At 38.1% G+C, this 13,950-nt stretch overlaps 1 protein-coding gene across 1 annotated transcript in view; it reads left to right on the forward strand.

Annotated features, from left to right (window-relative positions):
- LOC102814786 (tight junction protein ZO-1-like) overlaps positions 1-13,950 on the forward strand; it is a 117,380-nt gene that overhangs the window by 70,014 nt on the left and 33,416 nt on the right. Inside the window, exons 9-15 of the mRNA XM_006874533.1 lie at positions 2,828-2,967; positions 3,739-3,844; positions 7,503-7,653; positions 11,237-11,345; positions 12,776-12,995; positions 13,316-13,500; positions 13,612-13,707. Coding sequence (XP_006874595.1) covers positions 2,828-2,967; positions 3,739-3,844; positions 7,503-7,653; positions 11,237-11,345; positions 12,776-12,995; positions 13,316-13,500; positions 13,612-13,707 — 1,007 coding nt within the window. The remainder of the gene's footprint in view (positions 1-2,827; positions 2,968-3,738; positions 3,845-7,502; positions 7,654-11,236; positions 11,346-12,775; positions 12,996-13,315; positions 13,501-13,611; positions 13,708-13,950) is intronic.

Here is a 13,950-nt window from a genome sequence, read left to right on the forward strand (position 1 = left end):
AAAAAAAAAAAAAAAAAAGGATCTCTTAAAAACAGTCAGTTGGCCATGTAGTTGTCTTCTAAATTTCTTGGCATAGATGAATGAGTGCCTTCAGTGCACCTTGGACTTCTTCCTTTTGTATTATTGGCTCTTGATCATATGCTAACTCTTGAAATGGTTGAATGTGGACCATTTCTTTTTGGTACAGTGACTCTGTATTCCTTCCATCTTTGTTTTTTGTTTTTTTTCTGGATGTGAAAATTCATTATCATTACATTTTCAACATCGTAACTTAAGATCTTGGCCTTTCCTTCTTGCTTTTGTTTAAGGCCAAAAGAGAGACGAGACATTGGCTACTTTGACAACCTTAAAGTGGACTCCAATAATGTCACCAACAGCATGACCTTGGCGACCAAATCCAGCAACTAGAATTTAATCATTTTCTTAAAAACTCAACCATCATTGGGTACAACGGCTGTGATTTTCTTTCCATTCTTGATCATCTGGACCCTGACACACTTCCTAATGGCAGAATTTGGCTGTTTCACTTCAACACCCACTTTTTCCTGGGAAGCTTCTCCAAAGGGCTGGCTTTCCAAGTAGTGCCCAAATGGGCTTTTTTCTACTGTTTTTCATGCCATTTCTGGCCCCATTGGTGACTACAGAACCTTCGTGGCAATACGAAGACCTCGACACTTGCCCATGTTAGCAATGCCACAACACTATGCAAAAAGAGCCCATCTTCTTTTGAGGCTTTCTACATCAATCCGTATTTTGCCCATAGAATCCTTCAATATTGCACGTCCAGGCTTGAGTTTTTTCTTCAGTTCCCTCAGCTTGAGAAATGCTGAGTGTGTTCTTCCCTTTTGGTTTTCTAATTCCAGGTCTTTGCACCTTTTGTTACCATATTTGACTTTTTACTTGAGCTAACCTTTGAAATTTTCTGTTCAGCTCTTTTACCTCTTCATTTCTTTCATTTGCTTTAGCACTTACACTGGAGAGCAAGTCTCAGAGTCTTTTCTGGAATCCATTTTGGTATTTTCCTTCTTTCTTGTCTTTTAATGACCTTTATTTCTTTGTTCCTGTGTGATATTTGGTCTTTGGTCTTTAGTGTCTGATGTATCAAATCTGTTTTTCAGCGGTCTCTAAATTCAGGTGAGATATTTGCAAAGTGATATTTTGTCTCTTGTGGACTTGTTTTAATTTTCTTCAGCTTCAGTTTTAATTTGCATATGAGCAGTTGATGGTTTGTTCCATAGTCTGCCCCTGGCCTTGTTTTGGCTGATATGGAGCTTTTCCACCATCTTTTTCCACAGATGTAGTCAATTTGATTTCTGTATATTCCATCTCATGAGGTCCATGTGTACAGTTGTCCTGTATGTTGTTTAAAAAAGGTATTTGAAATGAAGAAGTCATTGGTCTTACAAAATTCTGTCATGTGATCTCCAACATCTCTATCACAAAGGCCATATTTTCCAACTACTGATCCTTCGTTTCCAACATGTGCATTTCAATCGCCAGTAATTATCAATACATCTTGATTGCTGCATGTTTGATCAATTTCAGACTGAAGAGGTTGGTAGAATTTTTCTATTTTATCAACACTGGTTTTAGTGGTGGGTGCATAAATTTGAATAATAATAATACTAACTGATCTTCCCTCTAGATGTATGGATATTATATCACAAACAACTTTGTACTCATGACAGATCTGTTTATGTTATTTTAATTATGAATGCAACAGCATTCTCCTTTGTCATTCCCAGCATTCCCAGTAAGCCAAGTGATTGTCAGACTCATAATGGCCAATAGCAGTCCATTTCAGCTCAGTAATAAAGCCTAGTATATCGAGGTTTATGTGTTCCATTTCATTTTTTACTATTTCCAATTTTTCTGGATTCATAATTTCTGCATTCAATGTTCCAATTATTAATGGCTGTTTACAGCTGTTTCTCTTCATTTTAAGTTGTGCTCCATCAACAAGTAAAAGGTCCCAACAGCTTTATTCCATTCATGTCATCACAGTCAAGGCCACTTTGAGGCGGCAGCCCTTCCCCATTCTTATTTTGAGTGCCTTCCCACCTGAGGGGCTCATCTTCCAGCACTATATCTGACAGTATTCTGGTGCTCTTCTTCAGATTTCATTATTTGATATTCTGGTGCTGACAGTGCTCCATTGCTTATTCATAAGGTTTTCAGTGACTAAATATTTGAAAGTAGTCTCTGTGTACGTCCTAGTCTGTTGTCGTCTGGAAGCTTAGCTGAAACCTGTCTACCGTGGGTGATCTTGCTGGTGTTTAAAATACCGGTCACATAGCTTCCACAATCACAGTACCACACATGTCACCACAGGACAATAATCACAGACAAGTGGTGATACATACCTGCCATCTGGAGGGAGTTGTTGGGCCACCCGTGGGGCAGGTCTCACTGGCTATACCCAATGCTTTTCCACGTCACCCAAGTTAACATGTGTCCACCCTGTGTCCTGTGACTAATTCTCCCTGATCCCACCCCTGGTAAATGTCATAGAATGATTTTTTTAGTGTGAAAACCTCTCCTTGACTTTTTGAAGTGTTGGTCTCATGCAGTACTTGTCCTTTTGTGATTGACTTATTTTGCTCATCATAGTGTTCTCTAGGTTCATCTGTGTTATGAGGGGTTTCACACAGCCATTGTTATTATTTAACGTTGCATACTATCCCACTGTTTATGTACCAAAGTTTGTTTACCTTCTATTGATGGGCATTTAGGCTCTCCATTTTTTTGTTATTGTGAATAGTGCTACCAGGAGCATGTGTGTGCATATAGCTATTCACGTCATGGTGTTTATTTTAATGATTTATAGTCTCCGGAGCAGAGAGGAAGAAAGAATTTCTAAACCTGGATCTATCTCAACTCCTGTAAAGCATGGAGATGACCACACACCGAAAGTAGTGGAAGAAGCTGTAGTTGAGAGAATTGAAAAACAAGCACCCACTCTTCCAGGTAATCATGTTCAAAAAACATTTGCTATCAGACCAGAGTAAATTTCAGAATTTACAAATGATACTGTTGCCCATGTAAAGTTTTCTGTGTTTAACTTATAGCATTTTCCTTACGGGTAGATTGCTGGCATGGATCAGTAGACTTTTTATAAATGTTTTTCTTTATTTTAAAGATAGTATTATTGATAGCTTAGTGGTTGTTGTTGTTGTTAAGTGCTGTTGAATCCGTTCTGACTCATAGTAACCCTGTGTAGCATTTCCTAGGAGCAGCTGGTAGGTTTGAACTGCTGGCTTTGTGGTTCACAGTCCAGTGCTGATCCTACATTGCCAGGAATGTAGATATTTTAATTAAATTTTGCCAGAGTGAAGAAATAAATTTGCCTAGCAGAAGCATATAGGAGTTGTTTCCTATATTAATAAAGATTCCAGAATTACCTGAAAAACTGTAGTATAATAAATAAATACATTACTTGGTGTGGTGCTGTGGGTTAATGCACCAGACTGCAAAACTGTTTGAACTGCAAGGTTGGCAGTTCAAGCTCACCAGCTTCTCCTTGGAAACCCTATACAGGGTCGCTATGGGTCAGAACTGACTCAACGGCACTTAACAACAACAACTTATATTTCTCAGAAATTAAATTATTTGCTGATGAATCTTACATATACTTTGTAATCCTTTTGTAGTTTGCTTATTTTAGTCGTTACTTACATTATCATTCCTCTTTTTGTAAAGTAAGTTCTGCAGAATTTAAAGTTTTGTTTTTTCTCTTAGAACCAAAGCCTGTATATGCTCAAGTTGGACAACCAGATGTGGATTTACCTGTCAGTCCATCTGATGGTGTCCTACCTAATTCAACTCATGAAGATGGGATTCTTCGGTAATACAGTTTTAAATTTTGTTGTCTTCTTTGTATGCCACTAAGCATAATTTGCATTGAGTATTGTAAACCAAAGGAGCTCTGGTAGTGTAGTGGCTACGAATTGGGCTGTGAACCTCAAGGTCAGAAGTTCAAAACTACCAGCTTCTCCGTGGGAGAAAGATGAGGCTTTCTGCTCCCTGTAAAGATTTATAGCCTCGAAAACCCTGTGCAGGGTCGCTATGGGTCGGAACCGACTCGACAGCACATAACAACAACATTGTAAACCATACTGCATATTTTTTTTCTATAATGTATACTGCTTACTACTTTGATAGATGGTGGTGATTATGTGCTGTGGAGTTGTTTCTGACTCATAGCAACCCTGTATAGAGTTTCTGAGGCTATAAATCTTTACAGGAGCAGAAAGCCTCATCTTTATCCTGCAGGAACCACTGGAACTTTCGGACCACTGACTGTGAGATTAGCAGCCTGACTTGTAACCACTACGCTACCAGAGTTGAGATCATTTTTTTTTTTTTTTTTTAATTTAAGAATTTCGTATTCACATGCTAGAGATTAGATAAAAACAAAGAAACTTTTTGGGTGTTTAGTTCTTTCTCATCACTTTATACCTGTCTCCTGCCTAGTATTTAGGTTACGAGTTACAAAAAATAGTTTTTTTCCTTTCTAGACATCAGAATTAAAACAAGCTGTCTAATCCAAGCTTTTTTTTTAAAGGAAAAAAACCCTGTTAGCTCAGGGTTTCTCCACTTCAGAACTGTTGACATTGTGAGCCAGATAATTGTTGTTGGAGTGCTGTCTTGTATAATATCCATGTTTACTCTAACAGCATCTCCCTTTTATGTGCCAGTTGCACACCCAGTTGTGACAACAAGAATGTCTCCAGACATTGCCAGATGGTTTACTGCTATAGATTAGGTAGCAACTGAAAATTAAGTTTAATTTTTTATTTACCATTTCTTCTCCTCTTCTCCTAGTAACCATCAAAAATTTGTGTGTGTGTGTGTGTGAAAACTTCGGTTTATAATAATGATCTCATATAATAATTGTCCTTTATAACTGGCTAAATTCACTTAGCGTAATGTCCTCCAGGTTTATCAAAAGTAAGTTTTTAATATTCATATATATGCCTTTGTACTTTATGTTACCCTTTGTGGAATTGAGATGTGAAATTTATAACCAGGGTCCAGAAGAGTAAACAAGAAAGAATTAAAGATGTGGGCAGGATTTGTAGCTAAGCCAGAAAGGTTTGGTTCACATGCACTGAATGGATTTGAAGCAGAAGCAGGGAGCCTACCTTTAGCTGTTGGAAGTAGTGTGTAATGCAGATATAGAGCAAAGTAGAAAATATTTATCATTTTCTTGAGATTTTCCCTGAAACTGTCCCCTAACAATGGTTTTTTAAAGCCAAATTTTACTAAAGAGTGCAGACAGGACTATATTTTTGAGGCATACCACCTGTGGCAGAAATGGGCTTTCCATGACCTGGAGTCTTAAGAATTTTGAGGAAATGTTACAAAAGACTATTTGTAAGTTAGTTTAGGAGAAGAGTCTGTGAGAAGGTGGATAAGTAGGGCACCACCACACCCTCTGTGGCAAAGCTGGCAGATTGCTTTAAGGAGGGACCAGGGGAGCCACAGCCTTGACCTATGGCCTGTTGCTTTAATGCTGAGCTAATGTTGCCTCCAGGTCAGGAGACAAGATCACTTTAACCTTTTAAAAGCTAAGGTAGTCTTTAGCAAGTTGGCTAAAAAAAAAATCAAAATTTTGATTTGATTTGTGTGGGGTTTTTTCCTGTTAGTTTTTGATAATTTGCTAATTATGATTCAGTGAATTAAGAGGAAAGGGACCTTTTTTTGCACCTCATGCCTAAATATTTATGCATTAGTTATGTTTTCTTGGCCAGAATAGCAAGACAGTTATAAAAGCCTAAAAGGAAATTGCAAAGGATAATTTGTAATTACAGTCTGTCTGCCCAGCCATTCTTCTGAAGCATTTGCTGTAGGAGCTTACCACGATTCAGCAGTCTCTGCCAGTGAGGAATGTGCATGTGTTTGATTCCTTCCCATTTCTCTCTTGAGAAAAGGAGCAAAGTTCAGACTTGAGGCTGGTACTGGAAGGTTGAGTAAATGGACAAGACTGGTCTAAGAAAATTTGACTTAACTGTAGGCTATGGAACCAGGGTACAGGCATTTGAAAGGGTTTTAGCAACTGATTTGAAATGCAAATTTAACAAAAAGTAATTTTTTTTTTTCTGTGTTAACCCAAACACAAAATTATTATAAGAACTTTCTTTTAAAAGTCAAAGGGGCAACAGAGTCAGTGATCTGTGCAAACTACTAAAGAATTCACAAAACCTGTTCAAATTTAAAAACCTGTTGGTAGTGGTTACAGAGTGCTTGGAGTCTGGTTTTGACTGCCTTGTATTAGGAAAGTCAGGCAATATATGGCAATATATTTCTACGTTTGTAAAATGGGACTTTCAGCATCCAATAGAGGTGATACTGGGTTGAACTGGAATGGGAAAAGTTAATGATTAGCCATTTTGAATACTGTATCAGCGTATGTCAAAAAATATTGCTATAAAATCATAGAAACCTTCATTTAAAATGTTAAAATGTAAAGCTATTATTTCATAACTTATCCTCTATTTAGGTCTAAACAAAATTTTAAAGGAGGTATTTCTATATTTCTACCCTTTTCCCCAAAGAATTATACACTTCAATTTGCCCCACATCAAAACAGACTATGAAAGTGTGTTCTTTTGAAGATCAGGGCTGTATAGGGTGAATGGGGTAAGGTTTGTCAACAAAATCCTTGTAGAAACAGCCCTTACTATCCTTGAAACAATTGTCCTGATGGAAAAAATTCCTTGGTATAACTTTGCTGACCTTTGTCTCACAATATAGTTTCAGGTTTCTTAAAACTTGTTCATAATGTTATTGTTGAGTGACGTCGAGTCGGTTCGGACTCATATGGACCCTGTACAGGTTTTCCAAGGAGTGACTGACTGGTGGGTTTGAACTGCCAACCCTGTAGTTAACAGTATAGCACAATACCAGGATTCCCTCTTAATAAGCTCTGTGTCCATCTAGAAAGTGTATCCCAGTTACCCTTTGAAAGTACAAAAACCAGTTTGAGTAATCTTCCGAACTGACCTTTGTAATTTGAATTTGACTGACTTTAGCAGATTTCATAAGAAGCCACTGTTTTTATTGGCCTTTTTTGTTTTATTAATGCACCCTAAGATTCTAAGACAGTTATGTTCTTGAAAGATTATCTGTGACCCCTCTTTTGCAGAGACATATTTAAACATGTTTTATTTGTAATCTGTGCACGTTTGAACTGGTTCTTTAGTGGCAATGCTTGATGACTTACCCTGGTGCATCCACATCTCTTACAGTTGGGAAAACATAAAGTGATTTTATAAAGTAGTTTTGTGAAGCAATGCTTTAAAATATCTGTTTTACTTAGATATCCCAAATCTAAATTTATTCATTAGAAAATAAAAGAATGTACAGTTTTGAACTCTTTAACACTTTATTGAGCTTTATTGAGTAAATTAGTGGTGATGTGTGGGAAATTTTGTTGATGATGGTCTTTTATTCCATTGTAGAAGTATGCTGTAACTTTTTGAGCCTCTTTATTTTAATAGGCCCAGCATGAAATTGGTCAAATTCAGAAAAGGAGACAGTGTGGGTTTGCGGCTGGCTGGTGGAAATGATGTCGGAATATTTGTAGCTGGTGTTCTGGAAGATAGCCCTGCAGCCAAAGAAGGCTTAGAAGAAGGGGATCAAATTCTCAGGGTATGTCAGCATATTAACTGAACTCAGAGGTCAATGCAAAGGCACCAATCACAACAAATCTATTGTAATTAGATTGTGTTATTTATTGTAATTAGAGACTGTGTCACAGTCTCTTGAGCCAACGAATTCAGATTAAAGATCCATCAGGTCTTGTTTGTGTTGGACTTGCTACTTTCCATTCCTACATTTACTGTTGTGGACTGCTCTGAATTGTGTTATTACCACAGTATGTTGCTTTGGTTTCAGTTTAGCTATTGGTATTCATCAAACCTATGAAAATCTTTTTATTGTAGTTAAATGCTGTTGAGTTGGCGACCCTGTGTAGCGTTTCTGAGGGGCAGCTAGTGAGTTTCACACTGCCAACTTTGCAGTTAACAATCTAGTGGTTGTCCTGCACAGTGCCACACCAGGACCCCTCTAATAACCACCCATGAAACTAAGTCTTAGATCCCTGTAGTAGCCAGCTGGTCTTTTTTTTTTAGTTCAGTTGCAGTTCAGATTGGCCACAGTGCCATGGTCTACAGGTGTCAGTAGGACATCATGTGTTCCTCTCCTACAAGAGAAGCCTTTACAACAGTCCACAGACCTCTGGGACCTTCTTAACCCATGTTGACAACTAAGGGGCAAGAAGGAGAGCTTTATTTCACGCAAGGTACCCTGACTTTTCCAAGCTTCATACCCTATCAGAAGCAGGCCAGGTTACAAGAGTCACTTCACACAGGGAAGTTTGGTTTCGTTGCAGTCTGCTACTGAAATCTTTTTTGGTTATAAGCAGTAATGCATAGTAAGAGAGTACCATTTTTACCTGTTATTTCTCTTCTAAAATATCTGAACCACTATGTAATTTCTGGCAATAGAAACTCCTGTTTTAACCATAACATTAGATATATTGGATTTATTAAATAGGAGTTTTCACATTTGGTCTCCCTCTCCACCTGCAAGTATCTTTGCCTGTTCTCTCTCTGCATTCAGCTTACTTCCTGCACATGTCCTGGATTCATTCCCGTATCTGCTCCAGAATCTTGCTGCTTTTGTCCATTGTTCTCTCCTGCCCTCTCCTCTAGCTCTTCAGCTGCCTTGCATTCTTACTGCTCTCCATTTGCTGTTCAGCTTATTGAAAATGGGGTTAAGTTCCTTTTTGCTTTCTTTTCTGACTTCCACCTTATATGTTACTGAATCTCACCTGCTATCAGCCTCAGCCTCAGCCTCACTATCCTTTGTTTCTCAGCAGGGTTTTTGACCATCATAAATAATCCGTGAAGTGCTTTCATCCTTGAATTCCATAGCTTCCATACTCCTCCAGTTTTCTGTCTTCTTTACTAAAACATGGGAAATAAAATAGCTCCTTGTTTCTCTTCCTATACTACCTCCATGTCAGACTTGATCTGAGTTTTTTCCTGAGCACCCTCAGATAACGCCAGCCTTCCTGTCTGCATTTTCATTGTTCCTCTTCCTTTTTCTCTCAAATTTAACTTGTAAAAAAGTAAGCATATCTTTCTGTCTTACTGGTTTTCATTTCCATTTTATTGTGATTTCTTCTGATGATACTTAATATTTCACTCAATCCAGTTGTGTCAGAATCATTTGAATGATTAGCTTGTATTGTAATGTTCACCATATCAAGGAAATTAAATAGGTTTATTCCCTGGTGTGTTGTAGGATAATCACTGAACTGCTGCTCACAAGGTCAGCAGGAGCTCAGGTAGCATAGTGGTTACGAATTGGGCTGCAAACCTCAAGGTTAGCAGTTTGAAACTACCAGCTTTCCACAGGGGAAAGATGAGACTTTCTGCTCCTGTAAAGATTTACAGCCTCGGAAACCCTGTACAGGGTCTCTATGAGTCAGAACCAACTCCACGGCACGTAACAACGACAACAACAGCAGCAGCCTCTCTTGAAAACCTGTACAGGGACCCTAAGAGTCGGAATTAACAGTGTACAACACAACATTCTTTTACTTGTGTGGTGCAGTATAAGCACTGGACTGTTAATCACAAGGTCAAAGCCACTAGCTGCTCCTTGGAAACTCTATACACAGTAACTATAAGTCAGAACTGACTCAACAGAACTTAAAAATAACATTTTCTTATTTAGCTGCTAAATTTAAGTTTGTGGTTCAAACCCACCTGCCGCTTTGCGGGACAAAGGTGAGACAGTCTGATTCCATAAAGATTTATAGTCTTGGAAACCCTATGGGACAATTCTAGAACATTCTCCTCTGTCCTATAGGGTTACCATAAGTTGGAATCAACTCATTGGCAGTGGATAGGGTGAGGTTCTCTTATTAGTCACTAGATGGTGCAAACAGTTAACATGCTCAGGTACTAACTGAAACGTTGATTGTTCAGTTCCATCCAGAGATGCCTTGGAACAAAGGTAAAAAAAAACAGCCATTGAAAACCCTATAGAACACAGTTCCACTCTAATCCACATGAGGTTGCCCTGAGTCTGAGGCAACTCAGCAGCAACTGGTTCTTCTGTTATTAATTGGGGAATACGTTGTTTTAAAATATTTCATAATGCTTTAATTTCTTGCTATGAAAGTAGTGCGTGCTGATTTTTTTGTTTAATGTGGGAATTTTCTGAAAGGTAACATGGAAAAAGAAAATCAATCTGTAATAGAGCTCAGTCACCAGTGACATACTAATATGTTTCCTTTAGGGACTTTGGCATTACTAATACAGAGAAGTATTGACTCCACACACATTGAGCCTACATTCCATAGATGTGTTACAGGGAAGCCTTAATGCCTACTGGATCCTTTTTTATAATTCTTGCTTCCCGTTGGCTTCCTTTTCAGAGACTGATAAAAGACCAATGAAAGACACTAGGGACTCTATTGTACATTGATATAAATTTATCATTTCAGATTTAAAATTCGAGATTTTGCCATAATAATAAATATTTGGAATTAGAAATAAGTCTTTTCTGGCCTCAGTTAGATTTTGCAATGGGTGATCTTTAATGCCAGGATAAATTGTGAATATTCTCTTAAATAAATTTATACTTTGTTGTTGTTGTTAAGTGCTGTCACGTCGGTTTCGACCCATAGCGACCCTGTACAGGGTTTCCGAGGGTGTAAATATTTACGGGAGTAGAAATCCTGATCTTTCTCCCGCGGAGCAGCTGGTAGTTTCGAACCGCTGACCTTAAGGTTCGCAGCCCGATTTGTAACCACTACGCTACCAGACTGTCTTACATATGCTATATTTAGTTTCTTCTCAATTTAGAGTATATTTGTTTCTCCAATGTAAAGTTTATTATTGCCCTTTTAAAATATGTGATATTTTCAAATAAGGTAAACCAGTTGTTTTCGAGTTAACTCTGACTCATGGCAACCCTGTGTGTGTCACAGTAGAACTGTGTTCCATAGGGTTTTCAATGACTGCTTTTTCAAAGGTAGATCACCAGGCCTTTTTCTGAGGCACTTTTGGGTGTATTTGAACCATTAACCTTCAGTTTAGCAGCAAGCACATTAACCATTTGCACTGCCAAACCTTGAGAATATCAGTTCCGTTGTAGGTTAATAGTTTTATAGTCTTTAAACACAGCTGAGAGTAATTTAAGAAATCTATTTTAATAGGTAAACAATGTAGATTTCACAAATATCATAAGAGAAGAAGCTGTTCTTTTCCTGCTCGACCTCCCTAAAGGAGAAGAAGTGACCATATTGGCTCAGAAGAAGAAGGATGGTGAGATAAATGTCAGAAATGGAGAAAATGATCACTCTATGTGGAAATGGATCTGTTTATCTTAGAGTTCTTTTTTTAGGCGTGGGGCACACATTTTATACTGTGTTCATTAGCTGAACATATTAATAGGGACCAGTTTTTAACTAAATTAGAATAGTTAAATGTTATCCCACCCTTTACAAGTCATTAAAAAAAAATCCTATTTGTTAGCCATCAGAACCGTATATGAGCTTCAAATTCTGTATTGTTGTTTTCTGGGTAGTATGCTCAGATATTTGCTATCATTAATTCAAGAGAATGACTGATTGTCTCCATGATAAAGCAGGGATGCTGTGTATTTAGAACAGAAGTTCTCAACAGTGACATCATTGACATTTTGGGTCCAGTAATCCTGTTTTGGGAAGTGCATTGACTCCGTACAGTAAGCACTGGACTGTGAACCACAAGGACTTAGAGTCAAGTCCACCAGCTTGTCCCAGGGAAAAAATGAGGCTTTCTAGAGCTCTAGTAGTGTAGTGGTTACGAATCTGGCTGTGAACATTAAGGTCAGCAGTTCGAAACTACCAGCTGCTCCGCAGGGGAAAGATGAGGCTTTCTGCTCCCATAATGACATACAGCCTCAGAAACCCTGTGCAGGGTTGCTGTAAGCTGGAACCAACTCCATGACACATAACCACCACCACCACTCCCTCAAAAATGTAAAGCCTTAGAAACCCTATACAGTGTCGCTATGAATTGGAACTGACTCCACATTACTTAACAACAACAATTCTCCATAGAGTGTTGGCAGCATCCCTGGCCTGTATTGGTTGGGTCCCAGTAGCACACACCTGACCCTAACCCACTTACTTCCCCTCCTCACTCCACAACCTCACATTGTGACAGTCTCTTGTTGTAGTTAAATGCTGTCGTGTGGGTTCCAACTCATAGTGACCCTCTGTAGTATTTCCAAGAAGTGGCTAGTGGGTTTAAACTGCCAATCTTGGAGTTCAATGCATATTCTACAATGCCACATGAGGCTGTGGAGTCTCTATGTATTGTTAAATGTCCACTGGAGTGGTGTGGAGATAGGTGATGGGTAAAATTGCCCCATTTGATGTCACTGATTTAGAAAATGGAAATGCCCATAGCATATGCAGCTAAATTAAATTAAGTAATTGAAGTAGGAAGTGGGTGTGTGTCTTTAGGCCGATCTGTTTCTGCATTGCTTTCTTCTTCTGCACAAAGAAAATGCTAAAAGTTCCCATTTTGTAAGGTAATAAGTAATGAGTAAATACAATAAAATACTTAGTATAATACCTGACTAATGTTTTTGTTGTTAATGCAAACAGCATTTAATGTATTATCTTTTAATGTATTATCATTTAATGTATTATCTTCAGATTAATTTATTACACTAGCTGTTGATAATCTGTTTTGATTCCTTTTAGTTTATCGTCGCATTGTGGAATCGGATGTAGGAGATTCTTTTTATATTAGAACACATTTTGAATATGAAAAGGAATCTCCCTATGGACTTAGTTTTAACAAAGGAGAGGTGTTCCGTGTTGTGGATACCTTGTACAATGGAAAACTGGGCTCCTGGCTTGCTATACGAATTGGCAAAAATCATAAAGAGGTAGAACGAGGCATCATCCCTAATAAAAACAGGTATGAATGCTTGGATACTTGTCATTGAATGAAGAAATTAACAATGATAGAAGATTACAGTCCCACTGGGAAATCTGATAGTAAAAATAACTGGTTTTCATTGTATTTACCATATTATGGGTCGGAACTGACTCGATGGCACTTCACAACATCATCACTTGGTTGTACAAAGTCCTCTTTATGTTAACCATTAAGACTGAAAGGGCACTTAAACTTGTAGCCAAATTGTATCCAGTATTAAAAGAATTATTTCATTGTGAGTCTTTCCGCTTTGTTTTTTAAATAGGCTTACCCGGTTTTTTTTATCTTTCTTTATATAGAGCTGAGCAGTTAGCCAGTGTACAGTACACACTTCCAAAAACAGCAGGAGGAGACCGTGCTGACTTCTGGAGATTCCGAGGTCTTCGCAGCTCCAAGAGAAATCTTCGAAAAAGCAGAGAAGATTTGTCTGCCCAACCAGTTCAAACAAAGTTTCCAGCTTATGAAAGAGTTGTTCTTCGAGAAGGTAGTTTATTTTCTACCGAGTTTGGTAATAGCTTTTATATCAGCACGTTTAAGGGGGGAGAATGTGTGAAATATACTACTTGTCATTTGAATTCTTCCCCCACCCCTCCAGCTGGATTTCTGAGACCTGTAACCATCTTTGGGCCAATAGCTGATGTTGCCAGAGAAAAACTAGCCAGAGAAGAACCAGATATATATCAGATTGCAAGTAAGTAACCTTAAGACTGACTTAAGGTAGAGGGAATTTGTTATAGTTACTCCTTTAAAAGGTAGATCACTTAATTTAAAAAAAACTTGGTAACAAAAATTTACAGTTTGCCCTATGCATTTAATTTGGAGGGAAACGAGTGTGTCTTCATCTGCCAAAACCCTTTACTAATAAGAATCACCATTTATGAAACTTGGCTTACTGTGGGTATATATTATGATGTCCCTGTTAAAGATGAGCAAA

This window comes from Chrysochloris asiatica, unplaced genomic scaffold, assembly GCF_000296735.1.
Source record: "Chrysochloris asiatica unplaced genomic scaffold, ChrAsi1.0 scaffold00282, whole genome shotgun sequence".
NCBI lineage: Eukaryota > Metazoa > Chordata > Mammalia > Afrosoricida > Chrysochloridae > Chrysochloris > Chrysochloris asiatica.